This window comes from Dendrobates tinctorius, unplaced genomic scaffold (assembly GCF_039654945.1).
Source record: "Dendrobates tinctorius isolate UK_male_01 unplaced genomic scaffold, ASM3965494v1 ptg000102l, whole genome shotgun sequence".
NCBI lineage: Eukaryota > Metazoa > Chordata > Amphibia > Anura > Dendrobatidae > Dendrobates > Dendrobates tinctorius.
In genome coordinates, this window is record NW_027361770.1 from 34,940,529 (window position 1) to 34,960,096 (window position 19,568).

The 19,568-nt window shown below is 47.5% G+C and overlaps 1 protein-coding gene across 2 annotated transcripts in view; it reads left to right on the plus strand.

Moving 5' to 3' along the window:
* LOC141099767 (NFX1-type zinc finger-containing protein 1-like) overlaps window positions 1-19,568 on the plus strand; it is a 486,056-nt gene that overhangs the window by 243,803 nt on the left and 222,685 nt on the right. For both annotated transcript variants that reach the window (XM_073587805.1, XM_073587806.1), the window contains one exon: window positions 18,872-19,131. In XM_073587805.1, the coding sequence (XP_073443906.1) occupies window positions 18,872-19,131 (260 nt within the window). The remainder of the gene's footprint in view (window positions 1-18,871; window positions 19,132-19,568) is intronic.

A 19,568-nucleotide genomic window follows, 5' to 3' on the forward strand; every position in this document is an offset into this window, starting at 1 on the left:
AAATTGATGCCACTTTGGTGGTGTTTACCACTAATTTTTGGAAATATGAACACTCCTGGTTCGGTGTCCATCTGCTGGATTGGCTGTAGTGGAAGATATGTAGGTCCCTATTATACTATTTTGTCTGTGGTGAAATTGATGCCACTTTGGTGGTGTCTGCCACTAATGTTTGGAAATGTGTACACTCCTGGTTGGGTCGCCATCTGCTGGGTTGGCTGTAGTGGAAGATGTGTCGGTTCCCATTTTTCTACTTCTACTGTATTGAAATTGATGCCACTTTGGTGGTGTCTTCCACCAATTTTTGGAAATGTGTAGACTCCTGGATGGGTCTCCATCATGTGTGTTGCCTGTAGCAGTAAGACTCTGAGACCGGCAGGCTTCCACTTCCTTTGAGTCAACTACCCGTGTAACTATCCTTACATTTTTCTGACAATAGTAGGCTATGAAAATTATATTTGTGCCACCTGAGTGTGGCTGACCATCAATTTAAATTTATTTATTTTTTTTAATCATTTTTATAGCGTCAATAATTCCACATCGCTTTACAGACATTAGTGGCCCTGTCCCCATTGGGACTCACAATCTAAATTTCCTATCAGTATGTCTTTGGAGTGTGGGAAGATTAATGAGTACTGGGAGGAAATGCCCGCAAACACAAGGAGAACATAGAAACTCTTTGCAGATGCTGTCCTTAGTGGAGTTGGAACACAGGACTCCAGCACTGCAAGACTGCTAATGTTTTTGCTTTGACGACTCAACGTTCCCGGGGTTTGAAGCCTATCACTGCGATGCACATTGTGTGCCACACTGCTGTTTTGGAGAAAACCTCTGTCAAGATTGTCTTCAAGCATGTTTTGATACTGCAGCATGGGCGCGTCCCTTTCCAGGGGGGGGAAGCAACTGGCAAAATTGACTTTTGTATTGTGGATCGAACAGACTGGCAATCCAGTAGTCAGCACTATTTTGAATCCTAACAATACGGGCAACAGTCATGTTGCAGATAGTCCTGCAAGAAGGCGCTCATGGGTCGGTCTCTTTCATGAGGTCCAAGTCCATAGTGTGTTGGTGGCGGGATAACAAAGAGGGAATCATTATCCTCTTCATCTCCTAACTGTTGCGCGTCCATCACCTCTTCCTTCTCGTCCTTCTCCTCGTCCTTCTCCATTTGTTCATACCATGGCAACCACCTGTGAGATGACAGACCTGAAATTAGAGACATTCCTTCTCTTCACCTAGGACCACCACCACCTACTCCCGCAGACTATTCAAATTGTGCACCAGCATGTACAGTGCTGTGCAAATTAATTGGGACAAAGCAATTTTTTAAGTAAAATCGTAAGTTGGTTACCAGTTAGTGATTCAAACCAGTTGTAACTGCTTTGAACAGGCACTCACTCCTGTTCAAAGCAGTTAAAACCGGTTTGAATCACTGACTGGTAACCAACTTATGATTTTACTTAAAAAAATGCTTTGTCCCAATTAATTTGCACAGCACTGTAGATAACAGTAAGGCTGGGATCACACTACCGTGTGTGATGCGAGAAACTCGCAGGAGTCTCTTGCATCAACACTTGGTGCTGCCGCCGGCACTCAGGACTTTAGCTGCGGCTGCATAGAAATACATGCAGTCGCAGCTCCGGAACTGAGTGCCGGCGGCAGCTCCGGGTGTTGATGTGAGAGACTCGTGCGAGTCTCTCGCATCACACACGGTAGTGTGATCCCGGCCTAATAGTGATGCTGATCACCGCATCGTCAACACTAACCATCTTAATAGCAATTTCAAAAACATGCAGAAGGGTGCAGAGACACTTCATCTGTGTCCACTCCGCAACTGTGAATTGTACTATGTCCATACCTTGTTGTGCCAGGCTATGCAGAATGTCATACTGCACCAGGTGTCGGCGCTGCAGTCACAGTGGCTGCAACATGTGCAGAGTTGAATTCCACTGTGTACTGAGATCGCATTTCACCCGGTTAACCGCTAGGCTAAAAAATTTCTATATCAACTTAAGTAGAATGGTGGAAGTGAGCACACAACAGTAGTTTCTGCATCAGTGCATCCAGGCTGGGACAGTGGTGGAGGAATTGCTGTACCATCAGGTTGAGGATGCAAGCTATGTGTCACGCTGCCGCCACCGCCACCTGCCTCTGTCTCGCTGCCGCTGCATCTCCCTGTCACGCCGCCTCCCCCGAGCCCCGGTGTACTTACCAGTCCTCGGCGTCCCGGCGCGTGCCAGCTCAGGTCCCGGCTCCTGTCTCCCGTCGGGGGCACGTACGCACTGAGTTCAGTGGCGTGCGCGCTCTCCATCCCTCTGTCTGTCGTCCCTCTGTCTTCTCTGCCGCTAACCCTTCCCGCCTAGCCTCTGACCTTACGCCCTCCATGTGCTTTCTCCTAGTGCTTACCCACCGTTGTCTCCGTAACCTGCCCATGTTCCCGTTTCTCCACCGTGTCTACCAGCCAGTGTCTCTGTCCGTGTTCCTGTGTCCCAGCTGTGTCTTCCTGCCAGTGACGCCAACCTGCCCGTGTTCCTGTGTCTCAGCCGTGTCTTCCTGCCAGTGTCGCCAGTCTGCTTGTGTTCCTGTGTCTTAGCCGTGCTTGGCTGCCAGTGTCTCCGTCCCGTCCATATTCCCATGTCGCAGCCGTGCCAGCCTACCGCCAGTCCGCCTTGTCTTTCGCTGAGGCTCTTGTTGTTCTTCCCTGGGTACCAGCTGCCGTGGTGATAGTCTCCCTCGGACCTGCCCCTAATGCTCCCTGTATAGGGGGTGGTTCACTTGGTCAGCTCATCCGAGGGAGGTTCGTTGTCACGGTCCAGCGGGTCCACCCTTGGAGGTCCACTAGTCGTCACAATATGCAAGGCACGTGAGTGAGGTTGCCCTGGCGTAGGGTCGCCACCAGGTTTGCACCGTTATTGCACACGGCCTTCCCTGGCTCCAGGTTGAGTGGAGACAGCCATTGCTCAAACTCGGCATGAAAGCTGTCCACAACTCTTTATCTGTATGACTGCGATCTCCAAGGCATTGTAATTTAAATACTGCCTGATTGCGGTGAGCCCTGGCTGCGCAGTATGGAGGTGGCGGAGGATTCTCTCTGCACTGTTGGAACGTGTCTCATTAAGGAAGGTGGAGGCCCTATTATTATTAATATTTATTTATATAGCGCCATTGATTCCATGGTGCTGTACATGAGAAGGGGCTACATGCAAATTACAGATATCACTTACAGTAAACAAACTAACAATCACAGACTGATATAGAGGGGAGAGAGGACCCTGCCCTTTCGGGCTTACATTCAACAGGATGTTGGGGAAGGAGATAGTAGGTTGGGGGGTTGCAGCAGCTCCAGTGATGGTGAGGTGGTAGCTCCAGTAGTGGTAAGGGGGCAGCGGGGATCATTGCAGACTGTAGGCTTTCCTGAAGAGATGGGTTTTCAGGTTCCGTCTGAAGGATTCGAGTGTGGTTGATAGCCGGACGTGTTGGGGCAAAGAATTCCAGAGTACGGGGGCTATTCGGGAGAAGTCTTGGAGGCGGTTGGGTGAGGAGCGAATAAGTGTGGATGAGAGGAGGTCTTGGGATGACCAGAGATTACGTGAGGGAAGATATTGGGAGATTAATTCAGAGATATATGGAGGAGACAGGTTATAGATGGCCTTGTAGGTCAGTATTAGTAATTTGAATAGGAAATGTTTAGGGAATGGGAGCCAGTGAAGAGATTTGCAGGGGGAGAAGCGGAGGAGTAGAGAGGAGAAAGATGAATTAGTCGAGCAGCAGAGTTAAGGATGGACTGGAGAGGTGTAGAGGTGTGAGGGTGTTAGCAGAGAGGCCACAGAAAAGGATGTTGCAATAGTCGAGACGGGAGATGATGAGGGCATGCACAAGCATTTTAGTAGAGTGAGGGTTGAGGAAGGGACAGATTCAGGAAATATTTTTGAGCTTGAGACGGCAGGAGGTGGAGAGAGCTTGGATGTGCAGTTTGAAGGACAGGGCAGAGTCAAGGGTTTACTCCGAGGCAGTGGACTTCCGGTACGGGGGAAAGCGTGATGTCGTCAATTGTTATAGATAGGTCAGGTAAAGAAGATCTGTGAGATGGGGGAAAGATGATCAGTTCAGATTTGTCCACATTCAGTGTGAGGAAGCGGGAGGAGAAGGAGAATATGGCTGATAGACACTCCAGGATTTTGGAAAGCAGAGAGGTGACGTCTAGGCCAGAGAGGTAGGTCTGAGTATCATCGGCATAAAGGTGGTACTGGAATCCATGGGACTTTGAGTTGCCCCAGGTCAAGTGTATAGATTGAGAAGAGTAGGGGTCCTAGAACAGAGCCTTGGGGGACTCCAACAGAGAGAAAGTGGGATGAGGAGGTAGTGTGGGAGTGGGAGACGCTGAATGTGCGGTTGGAGAGGTATGAGGAGATCCAGGATAGAGCAAGGTCTTTGATGCCAAAGGAAGAGAGGATCTGTAGTAGGAGGCAGTGGTCAACTGTGTCGAAGGCAGAGGACAGGTCTAGAAGGAGGAGTATAGAGTATTGTCCGTTCGTTTTGGCTGTAAGTAGGTCATTAGTGATTTTGGTCAGGGCTGTCTCAGTGGAATGATGGGGACGGAAACCAGATTGTAGATTGTCAAAGAGCAGGTTAGATGAGAGATGGGAGGAAAATTCAGCGTGGATGTGCTGCTCCAGGAGTTTGGAAGCGAATGGGAGCAGCGATATTGGGCGATAGCTGGACATAGCGGTTGGGTCAAGGGTTGGCTTTTTGAGGATAGGCGTGATTATAGCATGTTTGAAAGCAGAAGGCAAGGTACCGGATGTTAGTGATAGGTTGAAGAGGTGGGTTAGAGATGGGATAAGAGTGGTGGCGAGGTTAGGAAGGAGGTGGGATGGGATGGGGTCAAGTGCACAAGTGGTGAGGTGTGATTTGGAGAGAAGGTGAGCAAGCTCCCCTTCAGTGATGTTGGGTAAGGAGGTTGTGGGGTTTGGGCATTGGTCTGGTATACAAAGGGGTTGTGGTGGTTGAATAATAAAGACTTGCCGTGTTTGGTCTATCTTGTTTTTGAAGCACATGGCGAAGTCCTCAGCAGAGATTAGGGAAGTTGGAGGGGGCAGTGGTAGGCGGAGGAGGGAGTTAAAAGTATTGAACAACTGTTTAGGGTTGTGGGATAAGGAAGATACAAGGGATGTAAAGTACGCCTGTTTAACAGAGGTGAGAGCTGATTTGAATGCAAGTGTTGCTTGTTTGAGTGCAGTGATGTTGTCTTGGGAATGCGTTTTCTTCCAGCGCCGTTCAGCAATTCTGGATGCTTTCCGAAGCTTTTTAGTGGTGTTATTGTGCCAGGGTTGTCTATTGATTCGTCGCACTCTTATGCATGACAGAGGCGACCGAGTCGATGGCTGATGCAAGAGTGGCATTGTAGAAACTAGTGGCAGTGTCTGTGTCATGGAGTGAGGATATGGTGGACAGTGGTAGGATAGAGTCAGAGAGTGTGTGAGTGTCTAGATGTGCAAGGGTGGCTGAGGAGGACCACTGAGTAAGTTCAAAGGAAGAAGTAAGGGACAGTTTTGAAACTGCTGACTGGTGGGTGTCAGTGGGGATGTTGAAGTCACCCATGATGATGGTGGGAATGTCATCAGAGAGAAAGTGAAGGAGCCAGGTAGAGAATTGGTCAATGAAGGCAGTGGTCGGGCCTGGGGGTCGGTATATGACAGCCACTTGGAGGTTGGAGGGAGAGTAGATGTGGACAGAGTGGACTTCAAAAGAGGGGAGGACAAGGGAGGGAAGAGGTGGAATTAGGTTGAAGGTGCAGTTGGAAGAAAGGAGAAGGCCCACTCCTCCACCATGTCTGTTGCCAGGGCGAGGATTGTGGGTGAAGTGGAGGCCGCCATAGCATAGTGCAGCAGGGGAGGCGGTGTCAGAGGGTGTCAGCCATGTTTCAGTGAGGCCAAGGAAGGAAAAATTGCAATAGGTAAAGAGGTCGTGTATCACATGGAGTTTATTGCAGACGGAGCCGGCATTCCAGAGTGATCCAGAGACAGGGAGCAGGGTGATGGGCTTCAAAGGCACGGGTTTGAAGTTGGAAACATTTCGGGTGTTTTTATTAGATTGGGGGTGATAGAAAGGGGTAATAATGGAAGGTATGAGCTGTGGGGGTCCAGGATTGGGAGATATGTTGCCAGCAGTGAGGAGAAGCAGAGAGAGGCAGAGCAGGTGGGAGGAGGAGAGTGGGAGATGTGTTTTGTGTGTTATTAGGAGAGATCTGAAGTTAAGGAGCTGGTCAGCGGAGGAGGTCAAGTGGGGAGGCAAGAGGGAAGGAGAGATTATTACTTGGTTAGAGGGTGCTGGGGTTTGCGGATAGCGAAGGAGAGTCAGGAGTAATCGAGGCAAAACCATTAGAGCATATTTCAGCCTGGTGAGAGTAAGTGTGGAGCTAACAGAAAGATATTTTGCATGTTTAAACAGAGTTTTGGCGTACCTTCTGGTCACTTCTGGCTCATTTCAGGCATATTTCAATTGCTATCCTTAAAATTACATCCTTGGAATGACAGACCAATGGGTCTGAATTTATAACAGCTCAAATGCACATCAAACAAGCCAGGTGTGATCAGGAGGGAGAGGAAGCAGGGAGACTGGTCACACACACAGGAGGGGATTAATTAGAAGTCAGGAAGGGAGAAAAAAAATCCAAAAGGACAGATAAACTATTGATAGCAGACATATACAGGAGTGATTGGGGTTCAGGAAAGATGGGTGCTGAAGGTATTGCAGCCACGGACATACCATTGATAGCAGACAGATACAGGAGTGATTGGGGTTCAGGAAAGATGGGTGCTGAAAGTATTGCAGCCACATGACATACAGTACCTGAGGAGGTGGAGGAGGCAGAGGTGGGCCCTAGAGAAGGTGGAGGAGGCAGAAGCACTGGAGGAAGTGTTAGGGTATGTCCACACATTCAGTGTTAGGCAGCGCTTTGGACACAGCACAAGTTCTCCAACCCAAGCTGTTTAGTAGTTTAGTTCTTCAACCTCTGTTGTCTATTCATTTAGTTCTACATGTTCTGGTGTGTATTTGTTTCATTCTCCAACTATAGCTGTTTAGTAGTTTAGTTCTCCAACCCCTGTTGTCTGGTAGTTTAGTTCTCCATCTTATGTTGTGTAGTGGTTTAGTTCTTCATCCCCAAGTGCCCTGCAAGCCTTGAGGATTGCAAGACTTGTGGAGAATTCCCTTCCAGGACTGCTCCCACACCCACCAGAGTCACCCAATGCCCAGTCAGCGAGATATAACGCCCCTGTCCATGCTTTTTCTTCCACGTGTCAGTGTTGAAATACACGCTTGCAGACACAGAATTTTTCAAGGAATGGGTTATGTTGTCTGTGACATGCTGGTGTAACGCAGGCACCTCTTTAGTAGAGAAGTAATAGTGACTGTCCACAAGGTGGAAAGACTGCATTTCCGTGGCCAACAGATTGTATTAGACATCCAGTAATCACAGAGATCACAGGTCGTGACTCACACAGAAACCACGCGCTGTGATCTTTGTAGCGAAGAGCTCTCAGCTGGCCCCTACCATCCAGACAATTACACAATTGGGTGATAATCAACCGAGTGGGCTGCAGGCTGTTCACAATAATTAGTTCTCAGAAAAATAGTATATGGCGTTTCCACCTCCAGATTAGAACACATGGAATATGTGTTTATACCGCTGTGCGATCATTGCTAACTCCACGATAACCCACACTCCTTGCAGCCAACAACAATCATGTTTTTAAAAAATAAATAAATAAATATAGGTCCATTGGATGCCATTCTTCTTTGGAGGTTCACACCACCAGGGTCCTTAATCCCCTATCCTTCCAAATAGCAGTCATGTACTGTCCCCCAGGCTTACCCATCCACTTCCTTGACCACTTTTCTGCCTTACTGCCACAATTCATGCCCTCAGAATTGCTAATCCTTATCTTGGGAGACTTCAACAGCCCCACCGCTCCAGCTGCATCCCAGCTTCTTTCTCTAAGCACACAGTAATCTCCAGCGATCTCTGGCAGGAAGGTAGTTATTAAAAATATATTCCTTTATTTCTTTTTGTTAAAAGAACATGTTACAGGTAGTGGATACCCCAGTGGATGGTAAAAAATCCAACTCAAAAGAGTCTTAATCATGGATACTCTTTTGAGTTGAAATGCGTTGGATGGGGTTAAGGATGCATTGCTTGTCATGGTTGCATAACTCTGTGTCTGCAGGAAGCGGCAACGTAAGTTCCTCGTCTTCTCCCTCTGCTGAGCGACTCAGCTGGATGCCTCAGGGTTTACACCAAGTGTGATCTACTACCTTTTGTGATCAAAAAGGGCTCTAAAAGTGAACCTGGAAATTATAGGTCAGTAAAACCTCTATTGTTGGTAAAATATTTGAAGGGTTTGTGAGGGATGTTATTCTGGATTATCTCAATGAGAATAACTGTTTAACGCCATATCAGCATGGGTTTATGAGGAATCGCTCCTGTTAAACCAATCTAATCAGTTTTTATGAAGAGGTAAGCTATAGACTGGGCCAAGGTGAGTCATTGGATGTGATATATCTTGATTTTTCCGAAGCATTTGATACCGTGCCACACAAGAGGTTGGTACACAAAATGAGAATGCTGGGTCTGGGGGAAAATGTGTGTAAATGGGTAAGTAAATGGCTTAGTGATAGAAAGCAGAGGGTTGTTATATATTCTCTAACTGGGTCACTGTGACCAGTGGGGTACCGCAGGGGTCGGTGTTGGGACCTCTTCTCTTCAACATATTTATTAACGATCTGGTAGAAGGTTTGCACAGTAAAATATCAATATTTGCAGATGATACAACACTATGTAAATCAGTCAATACAAGAGAAGATAGTATTCTGCTACAGATGGATCTGGATAAGTTGGAACTTGGGCCGAAAGGTGGCAGATGCAGTTTAACAATGATAAATGTAAGGTTATACACATGGGAAGAAGGAATCAATATCACCATTACACACTGAACGGTAAACCACTGGGTAAATCTGACATGGGGAAGGACTTGGGGATCCTAGATAATGATAAACTTACCTGGAGCAGCCAGTGCCAGGCAGCAGCTGCCAAGGCAAACAGGATCATGGGGTGCATTAAAAGAGGTCTGGATACACATGATGAGAGCATTATACTGCCTCTGTACAAATCTCTGGTTACACCGCACATGGAGTACTGTGTACAGTTTTGGGCACCGGTGCTCAGGAAGGATATAATGGAACTAGAGCGGGTACAAAGGAGGGCAAAAAAATTAATAAAGGGGATGCGGGAACTACAATACCCAGAGAGATTAGCAAAATTAGGATTGTTTAGTCTAGAAAAAAGACGACTGAGGGGCGATCTAATAACCATGTATAAGTATATAAGGGGACAATACAAATATCTCTCTGAGGATCTGTTTATACCAAGGAAGATGACGGTCACAAGGGGGCATTCTCTGCGTCTGGAGGAGAAAAGGTTTTTCCACCAACATAGAAGAGTATTCTTTACTGTTCAGGCAGTGAGAATCTGGAATTCCCTGCCAGAGGAGGTGGTGATGGCGAACTCAGTCGAAGGGTTCAAGAGATGCCTGGATGTGTTCCTGGAGAGTAACAATATTGTATCTTACAGTTATTGTTAGGTTCTTTAGAAGGACGTAGATCTGGGGATTTATTCTGACAGAATTTTATAGGCTGAACTGGATGGACTAATGTCTTTTTTCGGCCTTACTATCTATGTTACTATGTTACTATGTTACCTCATCGTCATTCTCTCTGTTCTCCCACTCCTTGCCCTGAGAGTCACCCTCCTCCTCTTCCTGCCCTGAAAGCACAGTACAGTCCACGGGCGCCTCAAGTATATGAGTCTCATCAGGAATGGATCGCCTCCACCCCCAGGTGTAACATCTATTGACCAGGGTTTGGATTTTGCTTTGTCTAGTACTGGATAAAACTGGAAAAAAATTGGGCATCGGTGCAGATGATTTCCTCCTCTTGGCTCTATGAATCTTTGGAATACACGTCCGATGGCCATGGCATAGAATGTGTGAACAGATCTGCAGAATCAGCCATCTGTGGTTCCCTACTGTCAGTTGGGCGGTTGTAGAGTTGTGAAGTGGGGGAAAACAAGGTAATTGGGGTGCCACCTCTGAGGACTGTACTGTGTGTGATGTTAAGGTGGAGGAAGAGGAACAGAGGCCACTTGACACATGTTCTTTCTTGCTCTTATTTACAAAGCGTACTGCTGCGTGGCTGACAAAGAAAGGGAGTGGAGTAGCTCGTCTAGTAACAGAAGTTGTAAAAATGGTGCACAATTGCTCAGTGCAGCATAAGAAACCTACTTCTCATCTCTCATATCATACCTGTCTCACAATCCTAAACAGCTATTCATTATTTTCAATTCTTTCCTCCATCCACCAGCTCCCCTTCCCTCTCCTCTCCTCTCAGCTGAAGACTTTGCCTCATCACCTGTGAACTTGACCCAATAACTTCCCACCTCATTCCAAACTACCATAGCCTTTATCCCAAGCCTAACCCACCTATTCAACCTGTTACTAACAACTGGTGTCTTCCCCTCCTGATTCAAACATACCTCGATCACACCCATCTTCAAAAAGTCCTTCCTTCACCCATACTCTGTGTCTAGCTATTGCCCCATCTCACTTCTTCCCTTTGCCTCCAAACTACTGGAACAGCACATCCATTTTGAACTGTCCTCCCACTTCTCCTCTTGCTCCCTCTTTAACCGCTTACAATATGGCTTCTTACCGCATCATTCCACTGAAACTGCCCTTACTATAGTCACCAACGACCTACTAACGGCCAAATCAAAGCGGCGCTAGCTTATCCTCTTCCTTCTTCTGGACCTGGCATCTGCCTTTGACACAGTGGACTATTCCCTCTTCCTACAGACTTTATGATTGCTTGACATTACAGACCCTCCAGTTCTGGCCCCTGACCCTCTGCCAGCTCTTCCTGGAAAACAAATGGCGGGCACATGCGCAGTGCACCCACCAAGATCTGCCGGCTGTCACCTGGCAACAACAGGGATTTTTCCTATTGGTTCATTTTGATCACTGTAATAGACCCTATCACAACGATCAAAAGCCAATAATTAGTATGTCATCTCCTTAATCAGATTACATTTTTCTATTGTGTAATTTTTATTTCTTTCATTCTTTGCCATTAGGGTTAAGGTTAGCGTTTGGGTTAGGGTTGGGGTTGGGCTAAGGTTAAAGCTGAGCTAGGGTTACCGTTGGGGTTAGCTTTTTTAAAAAGTAAAAAAAAAAAAGATGACGACATGACAACTAGTGTTGAGCACAAGTCCTCACTACTCGAGTTTGCATTGGGGTCACTGGATCACTCATGATACTTGGTGCATTCTGTAGCACCTTGATGCAAAGTCAGATAGCGAGCACGTAATAGCGAAATGGGAATACTAAAACTTAACCTTTAATTATGTATGTAAACACAAAAAAAACATAAAGAAAAAAAAATATATCAATATCACAAAAAGACCATGTGTTTCCCCATTAGTGTTCTCAACCGGTTAACAGTGAAGTGTATAGTACCTAAAAATGTCTTAGTTACTGTATTCAGCACATCAAATTATAGTAAGACATAATCCAAATTGCTCAAGGACTTAAGACTTGGGAGACAGACTCAAGACCTGACTGTACCTATAGCATATTGGCAGAGTATGCAGACTTGGGGTATTCCCCGGTCAATTGGGTGCGATCAAGCCTTTTTCTATGTTTTGACACATCAGTCTAATATTGGTGTCCTAATGTATGTTAGTGTACTTACCCTTGCAGTATAAGGATTAAAATGGTCAGATAGACCTGTCCTTTGGCAGATACGTAGAGCACTGATTGTTTTCTGCTGCATTATGATACACTGGGATGATGACTAACTGAGTTGTTTTTGGTTGTTTCCTGCAGTGGATCGGGGGCTATAAATTGGACAGGGGGTCACACATGACTCGCCTATCCCCCTACCCACTGTATACACTTGATGTACCAAGGCCATAGCTCTAAGAGCACTTTATGCCATAAGATCTGAAGAATAAAAAGTTGGAATTTTCACTAAGATCTGTAGTAAGTATATGGCAAATGATTGGCTCTAAACAAAGAAATATAAGTTCATCTCTAATTATTGGGAAGAAAAAGAAAAAGGTATTTCGCCACTATGTATCTTTACTGTATGGGTCAGATATAATTCACTGCTTTACATCAAATAGCGAGCACTTTCGCTCAACACTAATGATGACAACATTTTCAATATGACGACCTAATGTTATCAAATTCTGTGTAGTACATTTGGGTTAAAAATCCTCTCTGTACTCCTGGATAAAATCCTTGAGGGGTGTAGTTTCGAAAATGGGGTCACTTGTGGTGGTTTCCTACTCTTTAGGCACATCAAAGGCTCTCCAAACATGACATGGCATCCGCTATTGATTCTAGCCATTTTTGTGTTCAAAAAGTCAAATGGTGCTCCTTCCCTTCCGAGACCTGTTGTGTGCCCAAATAGTAGTTTTCCCCACATATGGGTTATCAGTGTTTGTTGTTTTCGTTTCCCTGTATAGTAGTTGTAGGTATGATCTAGGGTCAGCCCACTAGTTTTCCAATGGTGAAAGTAGAGAGGAAAAAAAAATGGGGGAGAAAGAACCAATATATAGTGGAAACTCCCAACCCTTATGCAGTGAGGAAAAAAGTATTTAGTCAGCCACCAATTGTGCAAGTTCTCCCACTTAAAAAGATGAGAGAGGCCTGTAATTGACAACATAGGTAGACCACAACTATGATAGACAAAATGAGAAAACAAATCCAGAAAATAACCTTAAATCAAGAAACAAGATCCAGCAAATAATTTAGAAGTGCCAAAATTCAATACTAAAGCCCGTCTGTCCCAGCTTCTGCTGAGCCCGTCTTCCTTTTTAGAATGGACCCTCTGGGCTGTGGCACCCACCCACCTAGGGCGAGCTGACCTAGTGAGAACCCACCCTCTGTACAGGAAGTGTCAGGGGCAAGACCAAGGGGGTGAGCCACCAAGGCAGCTGGACCAGACGGCCGGCTCAGGGAAACAAGACAAGACGAGACAAAGCATTAGTTCAAGTAGACTTCATTTAAGGAAGGCTTCAGGGTACAACAGGTGCAAAGGTGAGCACGAAAAACACAAAGCAAGATGCGTGCAAGGCACGCCGAGGTCCAAGGCTTGAGGAACTCTTCTAGGCAAAACAGATGCAAACGTGAACACACGGAATCCATATAACAGGGTGCGTGCGAGGGCACGCCAAAGTCCAAGGCAGGGTACGAGGCATCGGGATCTGGAAGGCTGGCAAGGACTGACAGGGTCCAGGCATCTGGCTTCAAGCCTCCGGCAGCGGTCAGCAGGCTTCAGGAATCCGGGAGATACACTGGGAGACAAAACAGGGTGCGTGCTAGGAGACACGCCAGGATCAGATTCTCAGAACGGAGACCTGCGCATGCCGAGGGGCACGCCAGGGACGGGTACGAGGACGGAGGCCTGCACATGCGAGGGCACGCCAGGGAAGGGTTCAATGGCATCGGAATCCGGGGTGCTGGCATCGACCGACAGGGTCCAGGAATCAGGCTACGGACATCAGCTCCGGACATCAGGCCGCAGTCATCTAGGTCCGGACCTCTGGCAGCGGTCGGCAGGTTACGGAATCCGGCAGGCAAACTAGGGTTCAGAGCAGAGTAAAAGAGACAAAGGCTTTGTGCAAGAGTAGCACGAAAAGGCACAGTGCGAGAACCAGCATGCGTGCAAGAGAGCACGGAGACCATGGCTGGGAGCACCGGCAGGTGGTACCGACGATGGCAGTTGCAAGCGGGCACGACTAGGGGCGGCACCGCTGCGGGGCCACGCAGCCAGACCACTATAGCACTGGATGGGGCACAGCTGAGGCACACAGGCGAGCACGGCTAGAGGCGGCACAGCTGAGGCACACTAGACAGGCACAGGCGACCAGGCACGTGCACACGGAGGCACGGAGCCACAAGGCAGGGCTAGGCAAAGACACAGGACAGAGACGCGTACAGACAGTACGGCAAAGCCTGATGCGAAAAGTGCAAGGGCGCACAAAACATCAGGGACAATACAAAGAACGAGGCAGAGACCTGCACATGCAAAGAGCATGCCAGGGACAGTCTAGCAGCGGAGCATAGGCCGAAGCCCAGAGCCGGGCCAAGGAAGGACCTTGGAACTAGACAAGGTACAGAGCGGAGGCCTGCACGTGTAGAGACACGCCAGGGAGAGGTTCAGAGCGGAGGCCTGCACGTGTAGAGACACGCCAGGGAGAGGTTCAGAGCCGAGACCTGCACGTGTAGAGACACTCCAGGGAGAGGGTACATAGACGAGGCCTGCATGTGTAAGGACACGCCAGGGACAGAGACAGAGGCAGGGTACCTGAAGCCACAAAGCAGAGCGAGACATGACACGAGGACAGAAACACGGAACAGAATCAGAGCAAGCAAGGACTGCAAGGCAAAGCAGAGCAGGGACAAAACATGGCACGAAGGACAAACACTAGACAAGACACGAGACCAGAGACGGAATACGAGCACGGAGCGTGTGCAGAGACGCACGACAGAGCAGAGTGCAAGGGCACAGAATAGAGGGAGCACCCCACAGACCAAGCAGCCATGCAGGGACACCACACAATACTCAGGCCCTGAGCATAGGAAGGGGCGGCCTGATATAGGGCATAGCACCACCTCTTCCAGGTCAGGACCAGGGGAACACTTCCGGGTTCAGCCACAGGATAACAGAGCGTAGTCACATGATCAGAGTTCCAGACATGACGAGACGACTGCAGAATCAGTGCAGAGACCTGCGCATGCAAAGAGCATGCCAGGGACAGGGACAGTCTAGCAGTGGAGCGTAGGCCGAAGCCCAGAGCCGGGCCAAGGAAGGACCTTGGAACTAGACAAGGTACAGAGCGGAGGCCTGCACGTGTAGAGACACGCCAGGGAGAGGTTCAGAGCGGAGGCCTGCACGTGTAGAGACATGCCAGGGAGAGGTTCAGAGCGGAGACCTGCACGTGTAGAGACACGCCAGGGAGAGGGTACATAGACGAGGCCTGCACGTGTAAGGACGCGCCAGGGACAGAGACAGAGGCAGGGTACCTGAAGCCACAAAGCAGAGCGAGACATGACACGAGGACAGAAACACGGAACAGAATCAGAGCAAGCAAGGACTATAAGGCAAAGCAGAGCAGGGACAAAACATGGCACGAAGGGCAAACACTAGACAAGACACGAGACCAAAGACGGAATACGAGCACGGAGCGTGTGCAGAGACGCACGACAGAGCAGAGTGCAGGGGCACAGAATAGAGGGAGCGCCCCACAGACCAAGCAGCCATGCAGGGACACCAGACAATACTCAGGCCCTGAGCATAGGAAGGGGCGGCCTGATATAGGGCATAGCACCTCCTCTTCCAGGTCAGGACCAGGGGAACACTTCCGGGTTCAGATCCACAGGATAACAGAGCGTAGTCACATGATCAGAGTTCCAGACAAGACGAGACAACTGCAGAATCAGTGCTGAAACCTAGACAGGTCACATGATCAGAGTTCTAGACATGACGAGATGATTGCAGAACCAGACAGTGCAGGATCCAGACAGGGACACCTGATCAGAGATTCTAGACATGACGAGAAGATCACAGAAGACAGAGCAGAAACGCAGGGATCCTGCAGCTCAGACATGAGGTGAGTACACTGCTCTAGGGAACGAGCAGGATAGCAGACAAGATATACGCATGCACATCGCTCCAAAAGTTCTTGAGAGAAAACAGACAGGGCAGACATGACGGACATGGCGGATATGACACCACCATCCTATGTTGTCTGAGTAGTATTCTGCCCATAAGAAAGAAGTGTGAGCATTCAGTGAGATGAGCCCTGGTCCATGTGGTCTTTCTAAAGATAGCCAGGCTAGAGAATGAGAGCACCCTGTTATGAATGAGTCACCGTAGGAGGCAAAAACAGAAATACTAGCTAAGTCCAGAAAACCAGAGAAGTTGGCAGCTATCGGATTGCAGACCCCTGAACCTAACAACAACAACTAGCAGTAGCCGTGGGGCGTTCCTACGGTGCCCTAGACCCCTCGATCACAGCCGGAGAACTACATAGCCTAAAGACAGAAAGGGAAATCTAAACTGCCCCAGAGCAGACCCCAAAGCAATAGGTAGCCCCCAACATATAATGACGGTGAAGCAAGATGAAAAAACACTCACACAGATAGAAAGATAGGCTGAGCAAATGATGGGGCCCAAGCTAACTAAATAGGACAGAATAGAAAAGCTGCTGTCTGCAATCCGCCAAAACCCTCTCAAAAACAAGAGCCAACAGACTGATAGGGAAAAAAGCCCTGAAGACGCTAGGCTTCAAAAAGACTATATCAGTACTCAGGTATTATCTGAAGACAGAGCAAAAAGGAATTCAGCTCACCAGCAGGGAAAGGCAGAAATCCAGAAAAACAAGGCAAAACAAAACCAAAACACAAATGCAAAAGTAGAGCAGAAAACTTAGCTTTTGAGGAGCAGGAATCAGACTGGTCTCCAAGAATCCCTCAGAGTAATCACCCGCAAGGCAGAAGGGCGTTGGCTGCCTTATATCCAGTCAGCAATCCCAGTCACCCAGTCATCATCATTCTGCTCAGGTGCTTTGTAATCAGCCTCACTACCTTCCTTCACCAGAAGAGGGAGTTCATCATACCTCAATGGTGAAGGGGAAAATGAACTCACAACAGCACCCAATCACACTTGTGTCTCCACAAGTAGCGATAGAGGTAGATCTATCTCGCAGAGTCGCTGTAATTCTGAGGCAGGAACCAACTCCTTTAGCCCTACTAGTCTCAAGTTACTGCATCTGGATGTGTTCTCTAAATCTTCCACCTTTTCACTGAGGTGGCTAGATTCTGTAAAGATTTCATTTTCATCTTCCAAATGCAGGACCCATTAATCCAGCATCTTGATTTTACCTTTGTGATTGCCTAGCTCTCTCTGTAAACAGCTAAGGGAGGTTTGGATGATCTGTTCCAGAATCTTTTGAATATCAGAAGCGATTCTGCTTGCTACTTCAGCAGCCAGTTTTTACAGTCCAGCAAATCAGAAGATTACTCTATTGATGTATCTTCAGCGTTCTCAGTGTTAGTTGGAAGTAGGGCTGTTTACGTCACTGAGGCACTGTCATAATCCATGCTGGATCATGACGGATAAAAGCACTAGTAACCTTTTTTTTCTTTGAGCTGTTTGCTGAGGTTTGGGTTTTGCCCCGGTGGCCACAAGTGTCATTGCACTTGATGTTTTCTGTGCTTAGAGATAGTTTTGCCCCGGTGGCCAGTATGGTCATTGCACTGGTGTTTTTGGTTCTAGTTTGCCCCCGGTGGTGTTGAGTGTAATTGCACGGGAATCACTAACAGGTGTGTTTGCTCTATAAAGGTGTGTCAGTAGTGCTCACTCACGGTGATATTATTATTGCTTCTCCTACCAGCCTGGGTGATGGAGGGAGCTGAGGAGAGTCCAGGACGGCTCAGTCAGAGTCCTGGAGAGGCAGCTATGGTGTCAGCGAGGAGTTCGTGTAAAGCATGGTGGAGTGGCAGCTATGGTGTCAGTGAAGATTTCTTGCAAAGCTTGATGGAGTGGCAGCTATGGTGTAGAGCTACACTCAGTTTGCTGGACTCTGTTACTGGAAAGCTACACTCAGGTGCTGGACTCGGTTGCTGGACAGTTGCACTCAGGTGCGGAACTCTGTTGCTCCAAGGCGGCATTCAGTGCTGGACGCTGTTGCTGTAAAGCTGCACCCAGGTGTGGACACAGTTGGAGGAAGATGCACTCAGGTGTTTGTCTCTGTTGCCAGGAGCAAGTGCATCAGAGCAAAGCTAAGTGTTTCCCTGTTTGTCTCTTTTCCTCATGTTGGTGTTAGTGCAGCGGTGGGGCCAGTGCCTGCGCCACCCAGCTCCCTAGCAAGGGATAGGTTTAGGGTGTGCCAGGGCTACAGGTTCCTGAGCGGCGCCCGGTGCGGAACCGGCATAGGGAACATTAGGAGTGTTAGGGACACTGACTCAGGGGAGTGCAGGAGGTCTCCATGTCCCCCGTTCCCTATCGCAGGGCCCCCATTATAACTGTTTCCCCTTTCCCCTGCGTCTTGTTGTTTTAGTTACCGGCCTGCGGGCCGCGTCACACAGGACCGTTTCACGTGCCGCGTCTTGTTGTTTTAGTTACTGGCCTGCTGGTCGCGTCACACAGGACGGGGCACGTGACAGGCACGTCCTGAGGTCAGTGCCATATTGTCTTTCTCCTTTTAGCTGTTCCTGCCAACCGTTCGGCGTCTAGTTGTTTTCTTCTGTGCGCCACAGAGCAGATATCACTCCACTCAGTGGTAGGGCAGGCTTGACAAGACTTTCACCCATTGGTAGGCAAGTTTGGGCAATTTATTTCCTGTTTTGTTGAAGTCAGATGCGGGAGTTCTTCACTCTGCGTCCAACATCACCAGCAATGAAACCAGAAGCCTTCCAGCAAGATTTTTTGATATTTAAGCTGATTTATTACCAAAGTTAAACTTTGATTTTTCAGAGGAGAAGAGAATGTGTGACAGGCTTGCTGAGAGAATAAACCCACTGATGGATTTTACTGTTAACTCTGCTATGTACTTTAAAATGTAGAGGCTGTAAAAGCCAAATGATCCAACATATTTAATCAAATCACATTGCAACAATACTTATTTGTAAGTAAAAGCCCCATAGGTTTCCCTATCCTTTAATCTACCATTATCCCACATGAAATATTTAGATTTGTCATATTGTTCCTAAGTATTTGATATGTAGGACATGATTTCTTTTTCCTTCAGGTGAACTCAATGAAGATTCCTTGGTCATGGAGGTTGAAGATGATGAGTTTATAAAAGTAAGCGATGAAGCTGAACTAGCAGAATATGAACGAAAGATTGAAGAAGATGCTGACATTAGGCTTGAAATCAAAAGGGCGCGATGGTCTGCAGAAATGTCAAAAAAAGAGTCTTTGTTATTTGTACCAGATGACGATGAAGAAGAACAAGAATGTGAAGCTCATGGAACTGATACAGAATCAGATTATCAAGATGGCTTTCAGGTAAAGAATCTTTTTACAACAGTTTTCTATATAATAAACATCTACAACTATTTTGAAATATATGTTTTTCCTCGTTTCCATCACAGCCATTTTTGGCTTTCCATATGTAATGTAATAAAGATAAGGATGTACAGTCAAAATCTGTAGGGTGCTATATCATAACGCAATATGTACCGACAAGAGAATGGTAGAGTGATAAACAAAAACAATATGCACACCTCAATATAAATATAACAATTTTATTAGCTACAAAGTGCCATGTTAAAAACCCAAAAGAGCCCACAACAACTGCATCCAGAAATAATCAAATATCTGATCAGTAGAGCATAACACTTAAAGTCAAGTCCATAAAATGGGATGGAAATGCCGGGGTAAATGTAGGGATACAGGTGGAGGCGTACTCCACGCATATCGCTGCCATAGGGCAGCTTCCTCAG